Consider the following 18,173-nt stretch of genomic DNA (forward strand, 5'->3'; position numbering starts at 1 on the left):
AACATTTAAAAATCTAACAGGACATATCGTACTACTATTATGACTATCATTTTGCACTTTTATTGATTACATGATGTTAAATTAAATATCTAAATTATGCTTATATAGTTTTGGTCTCAATCTAGTTGATGAAAACTTCTGGCCAGCTCGATCTCCTTTCTTGTTGTAATCTTCGTTTTACACTGTTAATGCTAATGCATTTTTCAGTGACTTGAAACAAGAAGAATTATACAGGTGGGTGCTGAAAAGGGACGTCCACTGTAACAAGTCTGACTCATGCGCTAGGTACATTTAATACAGATTAAGTTGGATTCGACGTGGATCATACGTTTACCTAACTAAAGCTTTATTAAACCAGTCAATCCGTTTCGCAAGACATTCAAACGCATTTATTTATTTATTTACTGGGCGGCGTGGGTTAAAGTTGAGAAATGGAACGACGAGTGACGAGTTAATACGCTAGAAATGTGTTTGAATGGAAACAATCTAGGGAACAATTTTGTATTACCGTAATGCGCATAAACGTTTATTTTCTTTGTCATTTCAATGGAAACATAGTCACTGGCATTGACCCCCAGTCAATCTTGCGTTGTCCACGCTTCTGTAAATTATGATGTGCATACAAAAACACCTAAATCTTTGCTTGATTCACTGAGACATTAGAGATTTCAAGGCATTCAAATTCCCTGGTACTATTCAGTTTACGAGGAAGCTGGTGTGCCTACCAGGGATACAAAACCGATCCATGTAACTACAGATCAATAAGCCTGACTTCTATTATATGTAAACGTATGGCATCTACAATAATATAAAAAAAAAATGTAAAATTACCTATATGGTAACAGTATCCTGGGAGACCGTCAGCATGGTTTTAGCAAAGGAAGATCGTTGATTTAAAAAACTGAGAATGCATCATCGACAATGGATAATTGCACAGCATTACGTGGGTATTTAGATGTTCAGAAAGCTTTTGACAAAGTCCCTCATAAAATATTACTTTTCAGACTGAAAGCAGTAGGGATTCAAGGAAACGCATGTACATGATTAGGGAGTGGTTAACATGTAGAAAACAGGAAGTACTGATTAGAGGAGAAACCTCAAAATGGAGTGAGGTAACAGTGGAGTATCACGGGGATGAGTATTGGGTCCTCTGCTCTTCCTAATCTACATTAACAATTTAGATTCCGGTATAGTAAGCAAACGTGCAGACTACACAAAAACAGATGGCGAACACCGCTGTAGCAGCAAAGGTCATGCAAAATGATCTAGACAGCATTCAGAACTGGACAGACATGGCAAATTACACTTAATACAGAAATGTGTAAGGTACTGCACGCAGGCAAGATAAATGTCCATTATAAACACCATATGGACGACACAAATTGAAGATCTAGGAGTTTATATTGACTCAGGAATGTCATCTAGACAATGTGAGGAAGCTATTAAAAAAAAAAAAAAAAGGCCAACAAAATGTTCAGATAAAGTGCTGAATTTAAATAAAGGGAAGTAATGTTAAAACTTTACAATGCATTAGTAAGACCAGGAGTGCAAAGAACAGCAACCAGAATTATTCCTGGTCTAAAAGGCATGTCATGTGCAGGCAGGCTAAAAAATTGTAATTATTCAGTCTTAAAAAAGAAGACTATGCGGCAATCTGATTCAAGCATTTAAAATTCTAAAATGTATTGACAATGTCGATCCAGGGGGCTTTTTCCCGGGTCCAGGGGTCAAAAATGGAGATTAGATAAAGGGGCATTCAGAACAGAAAATAGGAGGCACTTTTTTTTTTTTTTTTTTTTTTTTTTTTTTTTTTTTTACAGAGAATTGTGGGAGTCTTGAACCAACTACCCAGTATTATTGTTAAAGTCAAAACCCTGGGATCCTTCAAGAAACTGCTTGATCAGATTCTGGGATCAATAAGCTACTAACAACCGAATGGTCTCTTCTCGGATGTAATCTTTCTTATGTTAGTCGTGTTTCAGAAAATTATTTTGGGACCAAGTTGCTTTTAATGTCCAATCAACAGATGACAGTTGCATTGGTGTGGAACAGGTAATATTTATGGAATTATTGACTTAATTATTTTCAAGCGATTTACTTCATACTATTTACATTTTTGGAACATTTAATTGTTTATCATCCCATTATCCTAAAAGCTGACACTGAAGTGAGGTCATTTTAGAAATGACTTGCTATGGGTGTGCAACAGTGACCTCTGCCTCCTTTGCTATCGTTAGAAAATAGAAACATCTATTCAAAATCATAGTTGTGCAACCCTGTGGTTACTGCTAAAACGAGCTAGTCAACCTTGGAAGGGCACCCTTTGCAGGCTACCAATACTATACTTTGGAATGGGCTTCCAAAAGAAATTAGGGTTAACAGTAAAACCCATTGGAAAATGTTGCCTAAAGAACTATAGGGCTAAACAAGGTTCTCTCAACTGGATGCTGAAATTTTGCTGTTTAAAAAAAAAAAAAAGTACCATATAAGTACATATTTCTAATATGCTTATACTGTTCTTGTGTTTGTGTATACACTAGTATAATATACATAAAATCATTTTCATGCCTATGTAATATGCTTATAATTCTGTTAATCACGAGACATTGATGATCCAATGTCAATATATGCAAACGTCTACTTGACACCATTCAATTTAATTTGTTGTATAGGAAAATGCACATTGTAATATTTAACCTTGCACAACTAGTGCAAACTTTAAATCAAAATCCTTTAAAACGATCTATAAACTTAATACTGCATTTAAGATTTTAAAGTGCCATCTGTCAGCTGAGTAAACAAATGCTCACTGAAAGTCCAAGACAGAAGAGTTAAATACATATTTGACAAGGGGGAAAATAAATAAATAAAAACTTTCACCCAGTGGTTTTGAAGTGACAGTGCACGTACAATGCATATACAACACTTGGATGTCTGGCTTCAGAAATCCAGCAGAGCTCTGACCTGATGCTGTTGTCTGGACCAGACATAAACATTACCACCACTGATATTATCTTGAATATTTTCCCAGTGCACAGACCTCTGTACCCTCAGCTCCACAAAACAGGAATGTGTCACTGGCTCACAGATTCTCAAGGACTTTAAAAAACAGTCAACTTCATGAACCCTGCAGCAACATGACAGTGTTTAGCTTAATGTTAGGAGTTATTCCCTATAGTATAAAATTGTAACATTCATTCCAACCAAGTTCTGTTACCCAAACACTGAGAATATTTCAAAACAAAAGTTTTATTCTGGGACTGATCTGAGATTTAAAGATGTTATATGCTGCCACATGATTTATCCTGGTTATATCTATTTATTTATAAAGCATAAATTAAGAGGAACACAAGTACTAATATCCAGTTGGTAATGGAATTATTTACTCTGCACTTCAGAAAAAAAACAAAAAGGAAACATCTCATGAATATCCACTCCTTCACAATATGGAATGGTCAAAATAAACAAAATAGTTTCTTTACACCCACCCCCTCCCCTCAACAATATTTAATAAAAAGAGAGCAAATATTTAAGCGGACAGGTCGCTGTTGTTGAAGCGCTCCTCGTCGTACACCTCAGCAATGACTTTCCTGCCTCCAAACCAGCGCCCATTCAGCGCCTCGATGCCTTTGTCCATCTCGGTTGCCGTTGAAAACTCCACAAATATCTTGACGATCACCTCAGCATCCTCCTCCTCCCCCTGCTTCTCCTGGTAGATGATCACACGGTTCACTGCTCCGAACTTCCCACACTCCTCTGTCACCTCGCCCTCAAGATCATCATCAATGTCCTCGGGACCAACCATGTTCCGAAGCACCATCACAGTTGACTGCGCAGAAACACACGTACAGGATGGATCATTTTTGTAGGTTACGTTCTAACCATTATTTATAATTATAACAGGTGGCTTAATATGGAACAGTACAGTGGATGAATGAATGCAGGATAAAAATTCTCAGCACTGTCACGTTAAATACATAAACGACATTCAACACTTGTTACTAAAAGAAAGTCGTTGACAAACACTGACCAGAAGGCATTGAGAAAAGTTTGCTTAAAAAGTTTTTCAGAAATACTACATACTATACAATGCAAAGGCACCAGGCAGAGAAACTGGTTATGCTGTGTACAGTGATGTATTATTGCACACACCTCCTGTTTTCTCATCAGTTTCTGCATGACCATGTGTCTGGCACTACTGCCCGAGATGCTCATGTGCTCCTGTTCACTCAGCATCTCTGTGCGCTCCCCATCCGCTCCCACCTCTTCCTCTTTCTCCTTCTTGGCCTTTGCGGCGGCCGCTAGTGCTGGAGGGGTGGACAGGACCGGGTTCACTAACCCAACCTGTGGTATCACTGGAAGGAGTGGCTGCATTTGATTCACACCTGTGAGACAAATCAATTTGTTTTAGCGATCTTGTAAATCTACGCTCACCATTAACGTCCACTGGTAATGCCAGCTATGAGAACATTCACAGTTCATGCCATTCCAGTAAAATAAAGTCCTGCAGTGCCAATCCTCACAATCAGCGTTCCCTCTAAGCTTTTTAGATACTGAGAAACTTGACGTTTTGACTGAGAAAGGGTAAATTACCAGTGAGAAACCTTCGGCCACACATTAACCCTTTAAATGTATTTTAGTTGCATTATACAATTTTGAAACAATATTCCAACACAAGTATCACAACAATTTTACAGTTTACTTTAAAATTTAAACAAGACATTTATTGTGGATCTGCCTCCGATTCATCCTCTGACTATATACACACAGTAAATAGCAGTTTTATGAAGTGTACATTTACCTTTATGAAGCCTATCAGAGTATATCAAATGCAGCCCTGTCAGTTATCAGAAATAGACTGCATTAACTAGTGGCCTGCATAAAATCGCTTTATACTACTTTATAAAACACTGGCGTCTGCCCTACCTTCAATTGTAACCATCTTTGGTGAAAAATTAGTAGCCCTATTCTTCGGAATACCAAGTTCCATTTTTCAAAAAATTGTCAATTCATTTTTTCCCCCACTTTATCAACGTATTAATTAAATATGGCATTTGAAAATAATGTTGCTTGTTAAAATAAATAAATTAATAAATATTACCACACTTCAAACCTGTCAATGTTTACAGACATCACTTGGCTCATTACCGGCAGTAAAAATAAGCAGGAAAACCTAAGAATTACAGTAACTTTCACATATCCGAAAGTGGTGTGACCAGACTATGGGCAGATCAATTAAATCATGTTTTAAATACCATTATGCACAGCTGCAACAATTACCATATATATTCAGACAATTATTGTTTTGAGATTCTGGTTTTATTCAAGAGCTCCCCTAAATCCACTGTTTAGAAAGATACAGGGTATTAATGCTTATAACAGAGTAGCCATCTGCCGTGTGGGTGCGTGCGTTCGCTGCCGAGTGATAGGTAGGAGAGAAGGACAGAGGCTGAAGTTGATACGCCCTGCAGGTGAACAGGATTTATTTACATAACACACTGAACACCTCACGTGACACTAACAGCAATGGCAGCACACTGAGCACATACAACAGTGTATGAAAACTTTGGTAGGACCTACAACCTCTGAACTTATTTTCTCAGTTCAATAATAAAGTAATGTTGCTGATGAGATTGAGCATGGCAGATAAACGATTAGGGCGGATATGTGACGGATTACTCTATATCAACAGTTCTGAAAACAAATGTCCAGCACAACTGTGAGATTCATATTTACCATCTTCTACTAACACTGTAGTTCAGTCTACAAATAAAGGTGTTTTGAAAAGATCTGTTTAGCTTGTTGCTGGCATTACAATAAAAAAAAGGAAGTTTAGTAACAGTCCAGCAATGTCACGTGAGAGTAATCCTATTTACAGTACTCCACAAATTAAGTTTAGCGTTTCACTGGCATTATAATTACCAAGATAAAATATTACATGGATATAAACATGTTGACTGACTCACTGCTCTAAAACAGGTTCACTGCTATGTATTAGCTGATTGTAATTTAAACAGCGCCCCTTTTATACGCATAATGAATCCTCCCAATTGTTTCTTTGCTAATTCTGACTTATTTGTAAGATTTAACAATGTGCGTTTCCAGACGGAATGTCTTTGTGAAACAAGTGTGTAGTGACTACATCCCTTACACAGTAAAGCAATCAATATCCCCCACCTTGAGCACAGTATCATAGGTCTAGATTTTTCAGCAAACTAGAATGCAGTGCTTTGCCATTGTTGCTTTATTCGCTATGTGTTTACAGCTGGCATTATGAACTTTAACAGTACTGACTTGATCAAGCGAATTACAACAGCACTAAGAATAGTATCCCACCATTCTCATATAGCTAAATCCAACTTTAAATTTTTTTTTAGCTGTCTTACTGAAACATTGCATTTGTTTGTCTTCGTTAGTGCAGATGCCATGCTGAGTTCCAGGAGAGATATGCAAGTGAAGTCACGTGATGAAGAAACTCAACTTGCAAAAAGGCCTTTTTTATTACTATACACTTAACTGTGTATTTGACTAATATTCTGATTAAATTCTACCAGTTTCAAAACACAACTGATATTTCTGAAATGGTTGTTTTTTTAAAAAGGTAAATAAACACAAAAGCCATCTAAGTGTGAGTATTGTGATTTGTATTTGTTTACCGGAGTACTTCTAAGTAATGCAGGAAGATTGTGCTTCACTTGATTTAGTATTCAATTAATTCAATTGTACGAGTTCAAAACTGCAAAGTTCACGAGCAGCCCTCTCCATAGAGGCAGAATTGTCAGGCACCTGCTTCACCCACCCTATGCCAGTAGATTCACTGTCACCGAGCGAGCTCTGCACTAATGTGACGTGCATTTTTACATTGGGAAATCAGAGAATCAGCTGCAAGACAAACATGAAAATGCTTATATTAATGCTTTGCAAGTAGTTCTCAAAATGATGTTTACCTTGAGATGTTGGAGTCTCAATTGAGGTTGATGTTTAGGATATAACTTGTGAAAGTTAGTAAGCTGAGTGCAAAGGTTGTTACCACTTACTGTGGAAAATACACATATTTTAGCCTTAGAGGGAACACTGCTCACAATATAGGCATTTATAAAGAAGTAAAATGAACATGGGAAAAAAACAGTGGCTTTAAGAGTGGAAGATGTAGTTCCTTAACAGAGTGCAAGTCTCTTAAGGAAATGTGAAATGCTATTATGGACACTGCCTTGTTTTTCATGATAGTCTGCACTTAAAAAGCAATTATTTATTTCTCTTTTAGAGCAGTTTCAAATGACAAGAAATCCCCCGCCCCCAACTAAGTCACCAGATCAGTCATCTACAACCCCCTTCTGCCCCATTAGTATACATTTACCTTGCGGGGGTAATTGACTAATGTCATTTTGGACTTTGCTGACCCGTTTAGTGGCTTCTTTGCCATACCTGAGAAGACGCCAAGTGCTTGTGCTGCCATCATTGCCTGGGGTAGAGCCCCCAGCGGCTGTCCCAATGACTGTCCAAATGTTTGTCCCAATGTCTGTCCCAGCGTCAGTGTTGGAGTCGTGAGCGCATTCAGTGCCGAGGTTCCAGCTACTGCTTCCTGAGGCACAAAGAGAAAACAACACGAGCAATGGACAAGTTTCATTTTCCAGCTTCTAAATGCCTCGATTTCAATATAAACCAAACACGACTGCACAAATGTTGAGACAATTGCATTCATGCATAAAGACTTGGGTTCTTTCCCAGGCAAGTGTTGGCTAAGAGGTAAACAAAAAGATTTGTTGAAGAGAGTGACAAACTGTTTTGTGTGTGTGTGTGTGTATAAAAAAAAACAATATTGCCAAAGATTTAGAAATTGAAACATTTCAATAAAGCTCCCTACCTGCGCTGTGATCTTGGCTGTCGCTGCTGCCGCTGCCACTGCTGCAGCAGGCGGTAAGCCTCCAGGCGTCATGGGGGCCAGAAGTGCATTGGCTGGAGTGACCGCTTTACCGACGCACAGTAACTGACCTCCCAGATCAAAACGGTTCATGGAAGATACAGCATCCTGAGACGACTGAGACTTTTCATATTCTGCAAAATATATACACTAGTGCTGGGACAAATATCCAAATGATTACCAGAAGTTGTGCAACAGTTTGTAATGTGAGGATTAACATATATTAAAAAAAATGATCAAAACAGCAGCTTGAGCCTCTTCAAAAGTTGTAGACAGCAAAAAGTAAACAAACCAGATTATGCACACACATGCATAGTTCTCTCTATGGAAGGCCATCTGGGTCAAAAAAGCACTGTGCTGCTTTAGAGAGTGTCAGAATCTCATGGGAAAAAAAAGGCAAGCATGTCCTTCTGAAATGCCTCGCTAAAACAGTGCCCAACTTGCCGGAAATGTGTAGTTTTTTTTTTTTTTTTTTTTTACTTTGTTATGTGGAATGTAATAAAATGAGTTTTCCCCCACCCCCCCTTCATTTCACAATGCCATTTCCACAGTTGTTTTATTTTAAGTGTTAAGTTAAATTTCAGTTTTCGATTTGCTTGTTCAGCTACAAAAAGCTCACGTTATTACTGTATGAAAACATGTCTATGACCATGGTTTACTGTGAAGAAACAGCAATGTCAAGGAATGAAAAAATAAAAATAAAATGCAGTCTCAACTTTATGTACTATTTAGTTCGGGAATAAAAGTAACACTTAACTTGAACTGCTATTTGGCATCCTTTGTTTTGTAGTTAATTCACTGGGGTAAAGTAAGGCCAAAACAACGTATTCTTTACTCCTGGGATATATTTCTACTTTAACGTGTTACATATTGTAACGTCTTGCTGTAAAATTAAAAGGCACACATACAGGAGCCACGCCCCCCTGCTCCTATGCTATCACTGCCTGCGTTCTGAGCAATATAATGGCATTTATAATCCTTTGAAAACAAACATTTAAAAATGAGTGAATATCCCAACATGAAAATACTGTGTTTGTCCCAGCACTAATATATACACATGTACTTTTAGTACAACACTAACAATGATTGTATTTTGGCTGGAGTTGGATGCTGACACTTACCAATAAAGCCATAACCTTTGTGTTTGCCTGTAGTGGGGTCTCTGACTAGCATGCAGGATTTGATTTTCCCAAAAGCCTCAAAGACACTCTTGATGTCCTCATCAGACAGGTCTGGATGTACGGATGCAACGTAGATCCGGTTAAAGGACCTTGCCTCTTCTGCTAGCTGGTCAATGATGGGCTGAGCCTGTCCAATATTACTTGGCCTGCCCACCTACAACAAAATAAACCAATATCTGTAGACTTCTAAAAATATAATTTAAATGCACCTGAACAGCAGTGTGACTTGTAGGTCACTACTTACTGACGTCCGTCATCAATAAGGGTGAGAAAGGACTACTGCCACCTGTTGAGACACTGCTGCTAAGCTTCAGTACTAAACCACTGAAGATGTGATCAAACAATTCCTCACCTTGATGTTTCTTCCTCCCAGCATGACCGAGTTCATCTGTTCCAGGGCAAGCTGTGCTGCCTCTGGGACTTCATACTCGACAAAGGCAAATCCCTGCAACAAACAAACTGGAAATTCAGTCATTTATTTAAAACATTCATTCCTGCATGAGTCGAGGAAGAATATTAATTTTATTCTCTCTCCATACATATACATACATATTCACACACACACACACATTTAATCAAATCATGGAATTTTAAATCACTGCTGTATTGGGAGGAAGCAGCATCACACAATGGAGTAGATGTTGTTATAAAAGGACTTGGGTTTACCTTTGACTGGTTTCTGACAATACATATTCTAGCAAGTGCCAAATGTGTCCCATTACATAGATGGTATTGTAGGGTAAAATGCTTTACTCTTGGCACGTCCCCTTGAATCAACTTTGCCAAGACAGAAATAATCCTTAATAATTGAGAAACAGCTATTCAATTCTTCATAAAAAAAAGAGCTCTCACCTTGTGTTTCATAGTGACCGAGTCCCAGGACATATCTATGCTTTTGATGGGTCCAAAATGAGCAAAAGCTTGTCGGACAGTGTCCTCCCCCAACTCATAGTAAATTGAGCCCACGTAAACTCGACACATGATGGCTAGCGCACGCTGCCGCTGGGCTGCCATCTGTAACAAGGAAATCGCACACTGATGTTTACTGTGCAGATTAAGAATATCACATTTTCACAAAAAATAGACGTGCAGGTAAGATTCAACAACATTGACTAGGGTGGCCACCACATTATCCACTCATGGGCTGTTTACAATAAGATTACTGATTTCATAAACAACCAGAATGAAATTCTAAATAAAAATCAATTTTAAATATAAAATCTGCATTTTTATAGGAATGTGGTTTTACAGAATTGGATAACATGGGTCACAGGTAAAGCCACCCACTGAAAAAGTTGGCTTTGTTTTGTTGGTCCCATTTTATGTTCCTACCCATTTACAGGGTTGAGCATTTCTCAATGATGAGATCAAAAATGGAAAAGTAAGTGGTAGTCACAGACATCCAGTTTACAATTAGCTACAACCAAGTGGAAAGACTTGAGTACCGATGGAGCAAACTTGTCTGGGGAGAAATAATAAAAAATAGTGAAACCAACATTAGCATATTCACTATGGTCGGTTTCACCATTTTATAAATTTTACATGCAAATTTACTTTTATCTTGGTATAACTGGAGTATGTTTTTTGGTGTAAACACTCTGATCATCTTACTCCTGAAACAGACATACAGTCGTCATTTGCAGAAAACAGCAAACTTAAAACAAGTATTTTTCTAGCAGAACAATTTACAGATGTTTATTTTTTAATTAACGATAGGGCAAGGGTGGTTAAACCTTGAATAGAATTATAATAGTTCTAGGTAAACTGAATAGGTGTTTTCATTTCAAATATATACCAATGGTATTTACAGGGGGAGGGGTGGGCGGTTTTTAAAATAACATAGCAAATAAAAGGGATCTCATGACTTCACTGTCTACCAGATTACAGTAAAATAACTGCAGTGTCAAAATAAGGATCCCACTCCATGACTAAATGCTTTGGTTCAGTGGTTTGTATTTAAAGTGACTGCTGGTCCTCTTTAGTTCATAGCCAATATTTGGAGATAAGTATAACACTGAACACCACATATTTGTAAAGCAGACATGGTATTTCAAGGTGCAGCAATAATTCTAACCAGCAGCATGTTTTGTATTGAAAATTGCAAACCATTACAATAACAAATGTAATCCATCAGCTGGATTTTGTTCTGGCACACATCTTTTGGTTGTTTGGGCTATTTCCTACTTTTGGTAGATTTTTTAGACTATGATCTGCCTCATGCAAGCCAAGAATGGCTAAGCCATTCAGTTTTTATATGTTTAACTGTTTCCTCCTTGTCCAAAGATATTTACACTGCCAAAATTACAACCAAAAATGATTACAATTCAACACAATGTTACACATAGGGATGTACAAAATACCAAACAAATAGCTTAATTCTGTGGCTAAGTGCCAAAGGTGTTAAAACTTGTTTTTCCAACAATAGGGTTCGCACTGCCTGCTTCTCAACAGAAGAATTCTCCACTTAATTCAAGTTTTTGTCCTAATGGGATTTCAAAACAGTAACACATATTGGTAATGCAGTTTCTTTGCATTCTTTAAATCTTAAAATAAATACAATTAAAATATTCTGCACAACCCTGATTAGGCATTAGACATTTTTACACCCATGAAAAAAGCCTGGTGTGATGTCTCACTCCTGTTACTCAGTTGCAAATACCAGTTTGATTCTGTAGAGGGGATGGTGAGGGCTCTTACTACAGCAGCAGTATCTAAGGGGGAAAGTTAAACATTGCAATCCACATATCCTCAATCCAAAATAGCATGCCACTAATATACTTCCCCACCATACTTGTCAAAAAAAACATCAGTATAAGCAATAAAAAGTAGACCATGATGACTTGTATCCACTCCATCCAAAAATGTAACATTTGACAAACTGATACTTTCAAAAACTTGCTACAGAAAATTGAACAGGTGCTGCCACATATCCACAGATACTCAACATACAGTTATATCACAACTTGAAAATCAGTTCTGAAAATAAGTGACATACAGAAAAAAAAAACCTCCATAATCCCCTGTATTCTCAATAAATTATTATTTTCAATTGGAGAAGTACAAGTGCTACATAGGGATCAACAGACGTTGTCCCACAAATTGCCAGAGTCTAGTCTCAAACAATGCTAAAGAATGACCTTACCTCACAATTAGATAAATAGTTATATCCTATCAACTTGGCTATTTGTGTGTACATATATATCTGCATTCTTGAAATTACAATGAAAACCATGCCACATCTACTTTAAAATATGTTTTATCCAAGTAAATAGTTTGGGGTGGCCCACATCAGCCAATTAAAGAGGGCAATAGTCCCTTTAACAGGAGTGCGCACAGAAAAAAAGTTTAATATTTCTATTGACCGATTGTAAAGGTGAGAGAGGATCTCCAAAGCCCATTGTCACTGCTGCCATCTGAAAGACAGTAAAGAAGTAAAGAATTCAGTCTCCAGGAGCTGAAAAGGTTAGATTTTTGTTTTCTTCTTTTAAGTATCACAGAACGTCAAACCAATTCCCATTCCCAGAGCCAATGCATCCTACTGGCACTGCAGAGCCCCCTACCCTCCCCAGTTTGTAACTACTCCAAGAACCCTCAACAATCTTAAAAGAAAACATTAGCAATCTGGGTATACATGTACAATGCATAACACAAACATTCAACGTTCTTGTCCAGCTGAAAATAAAAGCAAGCCTGTGTAACAGTTTAAAATAGGTGGATAAAATCTTATCCATTCAATTATAAATGCATACAAATACTTCTGGTGTTAAAAGAAAAAACAAAATTGAAAAATTATTTTCTGCAGGTAGTGGGGTCTCTGGCTAGTGTGCAAGGTACTTTTGAGGTCCTGGTCAGGACAAGGCTGGATATACTGATGCAAGTTAATAAAAACATACCTGGCTTTTACATTTCTAATGTTCTTTTCATATTCTAGTAAGTTGCATCACAGCTAGTCCATAGTTGACAGGCAGTTCCATTTGTGACTAAAAACAAACAGACCAAGTCACTCTGTAGATGAATGGATTCAAATTTCCAAAAGGAGATGAACCCCATAAAACTACATGAAACAAAGTACATTAACAATTATGTTTTTTGAAAGAGAAGCCCCAAGAAAAATCTAAGTAGTATGCCCCTTATGCTTCTTTGTTTAGCACGTCCAATCACATTTGATAATCATGGTCCACAGAGAGTCAGGTACAAATCTGGGATCTGTCTTTCTTGTGCAAAAATAAATGTTTAATGGGGGGAAAAAAAAAAAATGTGGATTTCTCCAGAGAAAAAAAGTAATATAACTGCTAAACCTCCAAGCCATGGTATTTACCTGCTGTATAATCAAACTGAAGCTCAGAGGTTCTCAAATTCGAAAAGAACTCTGCTGAGAACCACAATCGTGCTTTCTGGGACTGGCAACTATATACCTTTTTTTCCCAAAAGTGAAATGTTTTGGAGAACACTGGAACCTAGTAGGAAGTCACAGTACACTATACCATCTCAATCAAGCTGAAACCCAAAAGATTACCCAAGATTTTCAGAACACAAAATATGAAGTCTGCATCTTACATGGGATATTATATGGCATTGCCGGCTAATTTCCAAACACAAGCACGTATGTTCAAAATATCTGAATGTACACTGGATAAACCAGTATTTAGAAAAATAATTCCTTTAGGTTCCACCCCTCCAAAACAGTTACCAATGTGTACACATTAGTGAGACATTAAAGAACAAATTGAAAAAAAAGAAAACAGTTGACAGGCTTTGTGAACTCACCTGGAGGTTAGTTAGTTGCTGCTGCTGGTGAGCAATGGTCTGCTTCACCAGCACACTCTTGATGCTCTGCTCCATTGCATACTTCTTTGCCTAGACAGAGAATGAATGCACTTAATCTCAGCAGTATAGATTTTAAACAAAATTACAACCTTATAGCAAAGTAAACACCAAATGTAGCATCTACACTACAAAAAATTAACAAACAAAAATGCCACCTTAAGACAAGAAACCCTTATGTTTTCAACATGAAATCTGTCAAACACACATTTTCTAATTATTTTTTAATAAATAGACACATCTTACTCAAAACAACCATACGCAATAGACTGGTGAAATGCATCTTTAGATTAACCATATTGGGTCTAAAGCTTTTTACTGATGAGCATGACCATTCTTTGTCAATTTTACTGTACTAAAATATATTTTCAGGTGAACTTATGGATTTCCATAATACTGCCAACTCCTAATATGGGCCAAGTGTCTTTTCCCTAAAAAAAAAAAAAAAAAAAACATGGAAGTGATATAAATTATTGATATTGTCTGTGTTCAAAACAATGTGGCAGTCAAAGTATTTTTTTTTTTTTTATAACGGGACAAAACTGGTAATGGAACATGACAAACATAGGTGTAATGAACTTCTCTGATAAGAGCATAATTCTCAGGTATGAAGTCACTACTGGTCTGTGATAAATGACGCTTTGCCAGATGACAGCTTTGTAAAACGATGGCCACAAAAAGGTAATGGTTCTTTAACTATGCCCACAATTGAATTTTACCTAGCGAATATTAGAATACCTTTGACTATCAAGAATGAAGCCAATATATTAACTCCTTATCCCGAAGTAGCGGTGCCTGAATATCATTACATATAAACTCTCTTCATAGGGATGCTTAAAGCAATGAAGAGTTCTAAACAGTCACAGGCTGTGTCTTACTTGGCTGGCAAATAAAATCTGCATGAGCTAGCAACATAAATCTTTAACACCATCAGGAAGTGGAGACAGGCACCACCAATGGTACTTTTTCAAGGTAGAGAACCCTGCACAAGTAAATGATAAAAATACTATCAAATTTATTAATTACTTGTATTTTAATACCAGAGCCATACCAAGGGTATCCAAGTATTTAGTGATTTCAAAAGGGACTTAATGTCGGAGCCCCTTGACCCGATGACCCCCAATTTAGACACCTCTGCATGGTGGATTAATCGCTCTCTCACCACAGCTCCGTCATTGTGCTCCCCCATCAGATCATGGGCATCCTAAATGGCTGCATAGATTAAGATTAATAATTTTTCTAGGGTACATTAGGTACAAGAAAGGGCCAGGCCCTCCTCCCCCCAAACCCTTGTGTTGGTGTTACTGTTCATGTGTAAAATCAGTAACTCTATAGGACTAACCGATATACAGGTATGTGCAGATTAACCAGCTCATCGGTCAATCTATAAAATAACCGGTACATGTGTGGATTTACCAACTCAGCAGTCAATGCATGAAATAACTAAGGAGATGGTAGTCAATGCTACAGCATTTGAAGTGAATTCAGAAATAAAGTAATGTCAGGGAGCTTAATGGCTCAAAAAAATAAATAAATTCTACAAGATCTGTTAAGTACTTGGGAAAATGAATAATAAAACAATTTTTTAAACTCCTGCCTTAGGATTTGTTTTGGATTTGATAATCTTGCAATATATTATTAATGTATGTATTTAGCAAAGATCATATATTAATGTTTGCCCTATATACAGACATGAGACATTTCGAGTTTTATTTCTAACAATTTTATCCCCCTTGTCTTGTTTTATGTAAAAAAAAAAAAAATTTAAAAAACAAAACTTTCCCGATTGTATTTTAAATCAAAATTTCCCATAGGACAAACATTCAGTATGGTAATAATTACATCTCTTCAGCAAAACTCATGCCTCTACTATGCGTTACCATTAAGTTTAACTCATTTAGAAAAAAAAACATAACTTAAGTGAACGCAGGTTTTGCATTTCAGTGGGAATCATACGTAGTGTGCTACATCACTTTGGCGTAAAAACACTATTTTGTATTGCGAATTTGCCAGACAGCGAACATGGATCTTAGTAAAAGGGATAGTTTACTACCATCTCCTTAGCTATTTTTGACTGACCGAAGTGCTGGCAAATATACATTTACCGGTTTTACACATGAACCGTAACATTGGCACGCCCCCATACTATATGGTGGTAGCAAAGGGTGTTTACCTTCTGTAGCGCCTCCTGCTGCTCCGGAGTAAGCAGAGGGAGGCCAAGCTTTGGCACTGTGCTCTGTCCATTCTTCATCATTAGAGCTTCACCACCCTGCAAGCACAGGCACATTAGTACAGCAGAGAAAAACTGTACACTCGTACTCCCGTTACGTCGTACATTCACATGTCCCCGAGCAATATCGAATTAAGTGTGATGCTTGGTCACTGAACTGCGTGACACCAAAAAAAAAAAAAAAGCTGTTACACTGAGACAAGATGAAAATAAAACGGAACAGACACCGGCAGACTACTAAATCACTAAAACTAAGTACATGATTAAAAGAGGACACAAACTCATACTCTCCAGAGTGGAAAAGGTCAAAAAACTTTCAGAACTATTGATGGACTCCAGTGATTCGAAATGCAAGATGTGGACTACAATAATTAATCCTGAATTAAGTCGTTAATTGCTTTTGCCAAGACTGACAACAGAAAACAAAAAGTAAACAGCAGTAATGAGACCCAATGCCGTACAAGATCTGGTATTTCCAACCCCAATACCCCACCCTGTCTGGTCTTATCACGCTTAGAAAATGAGCAACTGTTACATAAAAAAGGGCAAAAATTTTGTGGTTTAAAAAATGAGCAGGTGGCTCGAGGATATCTATCCAGGTGAAAAGGCACTTATGCTGGTACTTTTTGTTTCCTAGTCATCTATTGAAAGAAAAAAAGAAATAAAGCTGTTTCTGGAGGGTATTTCCGGGCCAGGCTTGAAAACCACTACCCTAACACACAGCCAGTCTGTCGGTACATGAAACGCCGGTGTGACAAACGACATCCTTAAGGAGATTTAAGCCTCGGTGTCCTGGAAAATTTTCAATTCCAGATTCAAGTAATTGTGTAATATTATTTTGGGCACTTAAAAACAAACACAAAAAACCAACACGTGGTGGATACACGTGATAGCACACAAACATGTCATTAAAACAAATGCATTTGGTTGTTAATTTAACAATTAGGCTACATCTAAAGAAAATGTAAATGAGGGTTATGAAGTTTTTACAGAGTACACTCCGGTCAGTTCTGCCGATTGCCTTGGAAATTTAAACTATCGCACTCAAACGATTCGCACAAAAGACGCAGAGCAAAGAAAAAACAAACGCACTTCCCCCCTTTCCAGCTGTAACTGTATGAGTTAATGTGAACGTTTCACTCAGCAGCAGTGTCTGGTTTTACTGTAAAGTATCAAAATTAAACTACCCTTCTCGGCAGCAGCTGGAACAAATAAACATACAAACGGGGTTAAAATAACAAACATGTTGTAACGTGTATGTACTGTACCAAACAACAAAGCTGAACTACGCGGATGTCCTGAACGACCTAAATTTCCCACACAGAATTAAAAAAACAAACAAAAAAACAAAAACTCCGTGCTCAACACAAAGCAACACCAAACCAACCGATCCCGCTAGTTTTCTCCATGGCACTACATACTCACACTAGCGAAGGCCGGGTACATTTCTTATTTTTTTAAGCCTTAATCTCTTGCCTACTCGCTTTCTTAAGGCCCAGTAAACACGTAGGCTTGTTCTTTATTCCATAAACCCATACGGTGACCCTTTAAAAACATGAAAACAAATGTTTTCTTTTATTTACCACATTCACTGATACCGCCATGAAGCACACACTCCAAATAACCAAGCAAGCGCCGAACAGAGAGCAGAAGCAGAGGCTGTTCTCGCGAGAGACTCCGCCGCTACCGCATAATTCCACAGACAGGCGCATTTGCTTGGTACATAGTTATTCCTGTTTTTGTTTTTTGTTTTTGATTTTGTTTTTTTTTGTTTGTTTTTTCTGTCTGTCCCAGAGGAAGCGCCCCCATATTTGAAAATAAATGTAAATGCAAGGCGCGAAAGCCGAGATGTTTATAAACTCCCACAAGTATAGGACTAAAGTCATTGTATTTTGTATCTTGCTCTTGAACTGTAATTGTTGATATGTATTTTTTGTACACAGCTGTAATTCGCTCTGGGTAAGGGCGTCTGCTAATAAATAAATAAATAACACCAACAACAACAACAACAATAATA

General features: G+C 37.5%; 2 protein-coding genes across 5 annotated transcripts in view; both read right to left on the bottom strand.

Moving 5' to 3' along the window:
• The window catches only part of LOC121313459 (protein scribble homolog), a 135,256-nt gene extending 134,253 nt beyond the window's left edge, over nt 1–1,003 (bottom strand). For both annotated transcript variants that reach the window (XM_041246003.1, XM_041246002.1), the window contains exon 1: nt 832–1,003. The gene's annotated coding sequence lies outside the window, so the exon portion shown is untranslated. The remainder of the gene's footprint in view (nt 1–831) is intronic.
• Nucleotides 1,004–3,233: 2,230 nt separating this feature from the next.
• Nucleotides 3,234–17,827, bottom strand: LOC121313462 (poly(U)-binding-splicing factor PUF60-like). Of its 3 annotated transcripts, XM_041246025.1 has the most exons (11): nt 17,740–17,827; nt 16,100–16,195; nt 13,870–13,959; nt 12,465–12,515; nt 9,955–10,116; nt 9,455–9,547; nt 9,043–9,256; nt 7,865–8,055; nt 7,426–7,582; nt 4,153–4,385; nt 3,234–3,829 (listed from the first exon to the last, which is right to left on the bottom strand). In XM_041246025.1, exons 1-11 carry the CDS (start codon nt 17,758–17,760, stop codon nt 3,530–3,532), a joined length of 1,608 nt encoding a protein of 535 aa, XP_041101959.1. In that variant the 5' UTR covers nt 17,761–17,827; the 3' UTR covers nt 3,234–3,529. The 3 variants fall into 3 exon arrangements, with proteins under 3 accessions (XP_041101959.1, XP_041101960.1, XP_041101961.1); XM_041246026.1 differs by lacking the exon at nt 12,465–12,515; XM_041246027.1 differs by lacking the exons at nt 16,100–16,195; nt 17,740–17,827 and adding an exon at nt 12,996–13,082 and having other exon boundaries at nt 13,870–13,947.
• Nucleotides 17,828–18,173: the final 346 nt, after the last annotated feature.

This window comes from Polyodon spathula, chromosome 3 (genome assembly GCF_017654505.1).
Source record: "Polyodon spathula isolate WHYD16114869_AA chromosome 3, ASM1765450v1, whole genome shotgun sequence".
NCBI classification, from domain to species: Eukaryota; Metazoa; Chordata; class Actinopteri; order Acipenseriformes; family Polyodontidae; genus Polyodon; species Polyodon spathula.

What these genes read in the sequence shown, in the direction of transcription:
- LOC121313462 (XM_041246025.1), bottom strand. Translation starts at nt 17,760, where the DNA reads ATGGCGGTATCAGTGAATGTG. An exon ending in TGGCGGTATCAGTGAATGTG is followed by an intron (nt 16,196 to 17,739) that starts GTAAATAAAAGA and finishes CTGTGCTTGCAG; the next exon opens with GGTGGTGAAGCTCTAATGAT. An exon ending in AGCACTTGGCGTCTTCTCAG is followed by an intron (nt 4,386 to 7,425) that starts GTATGGCAAAGA and finishes TTTGTCTCACAG; the next exon opens with GTGTGAATCAAATGCAGCCA.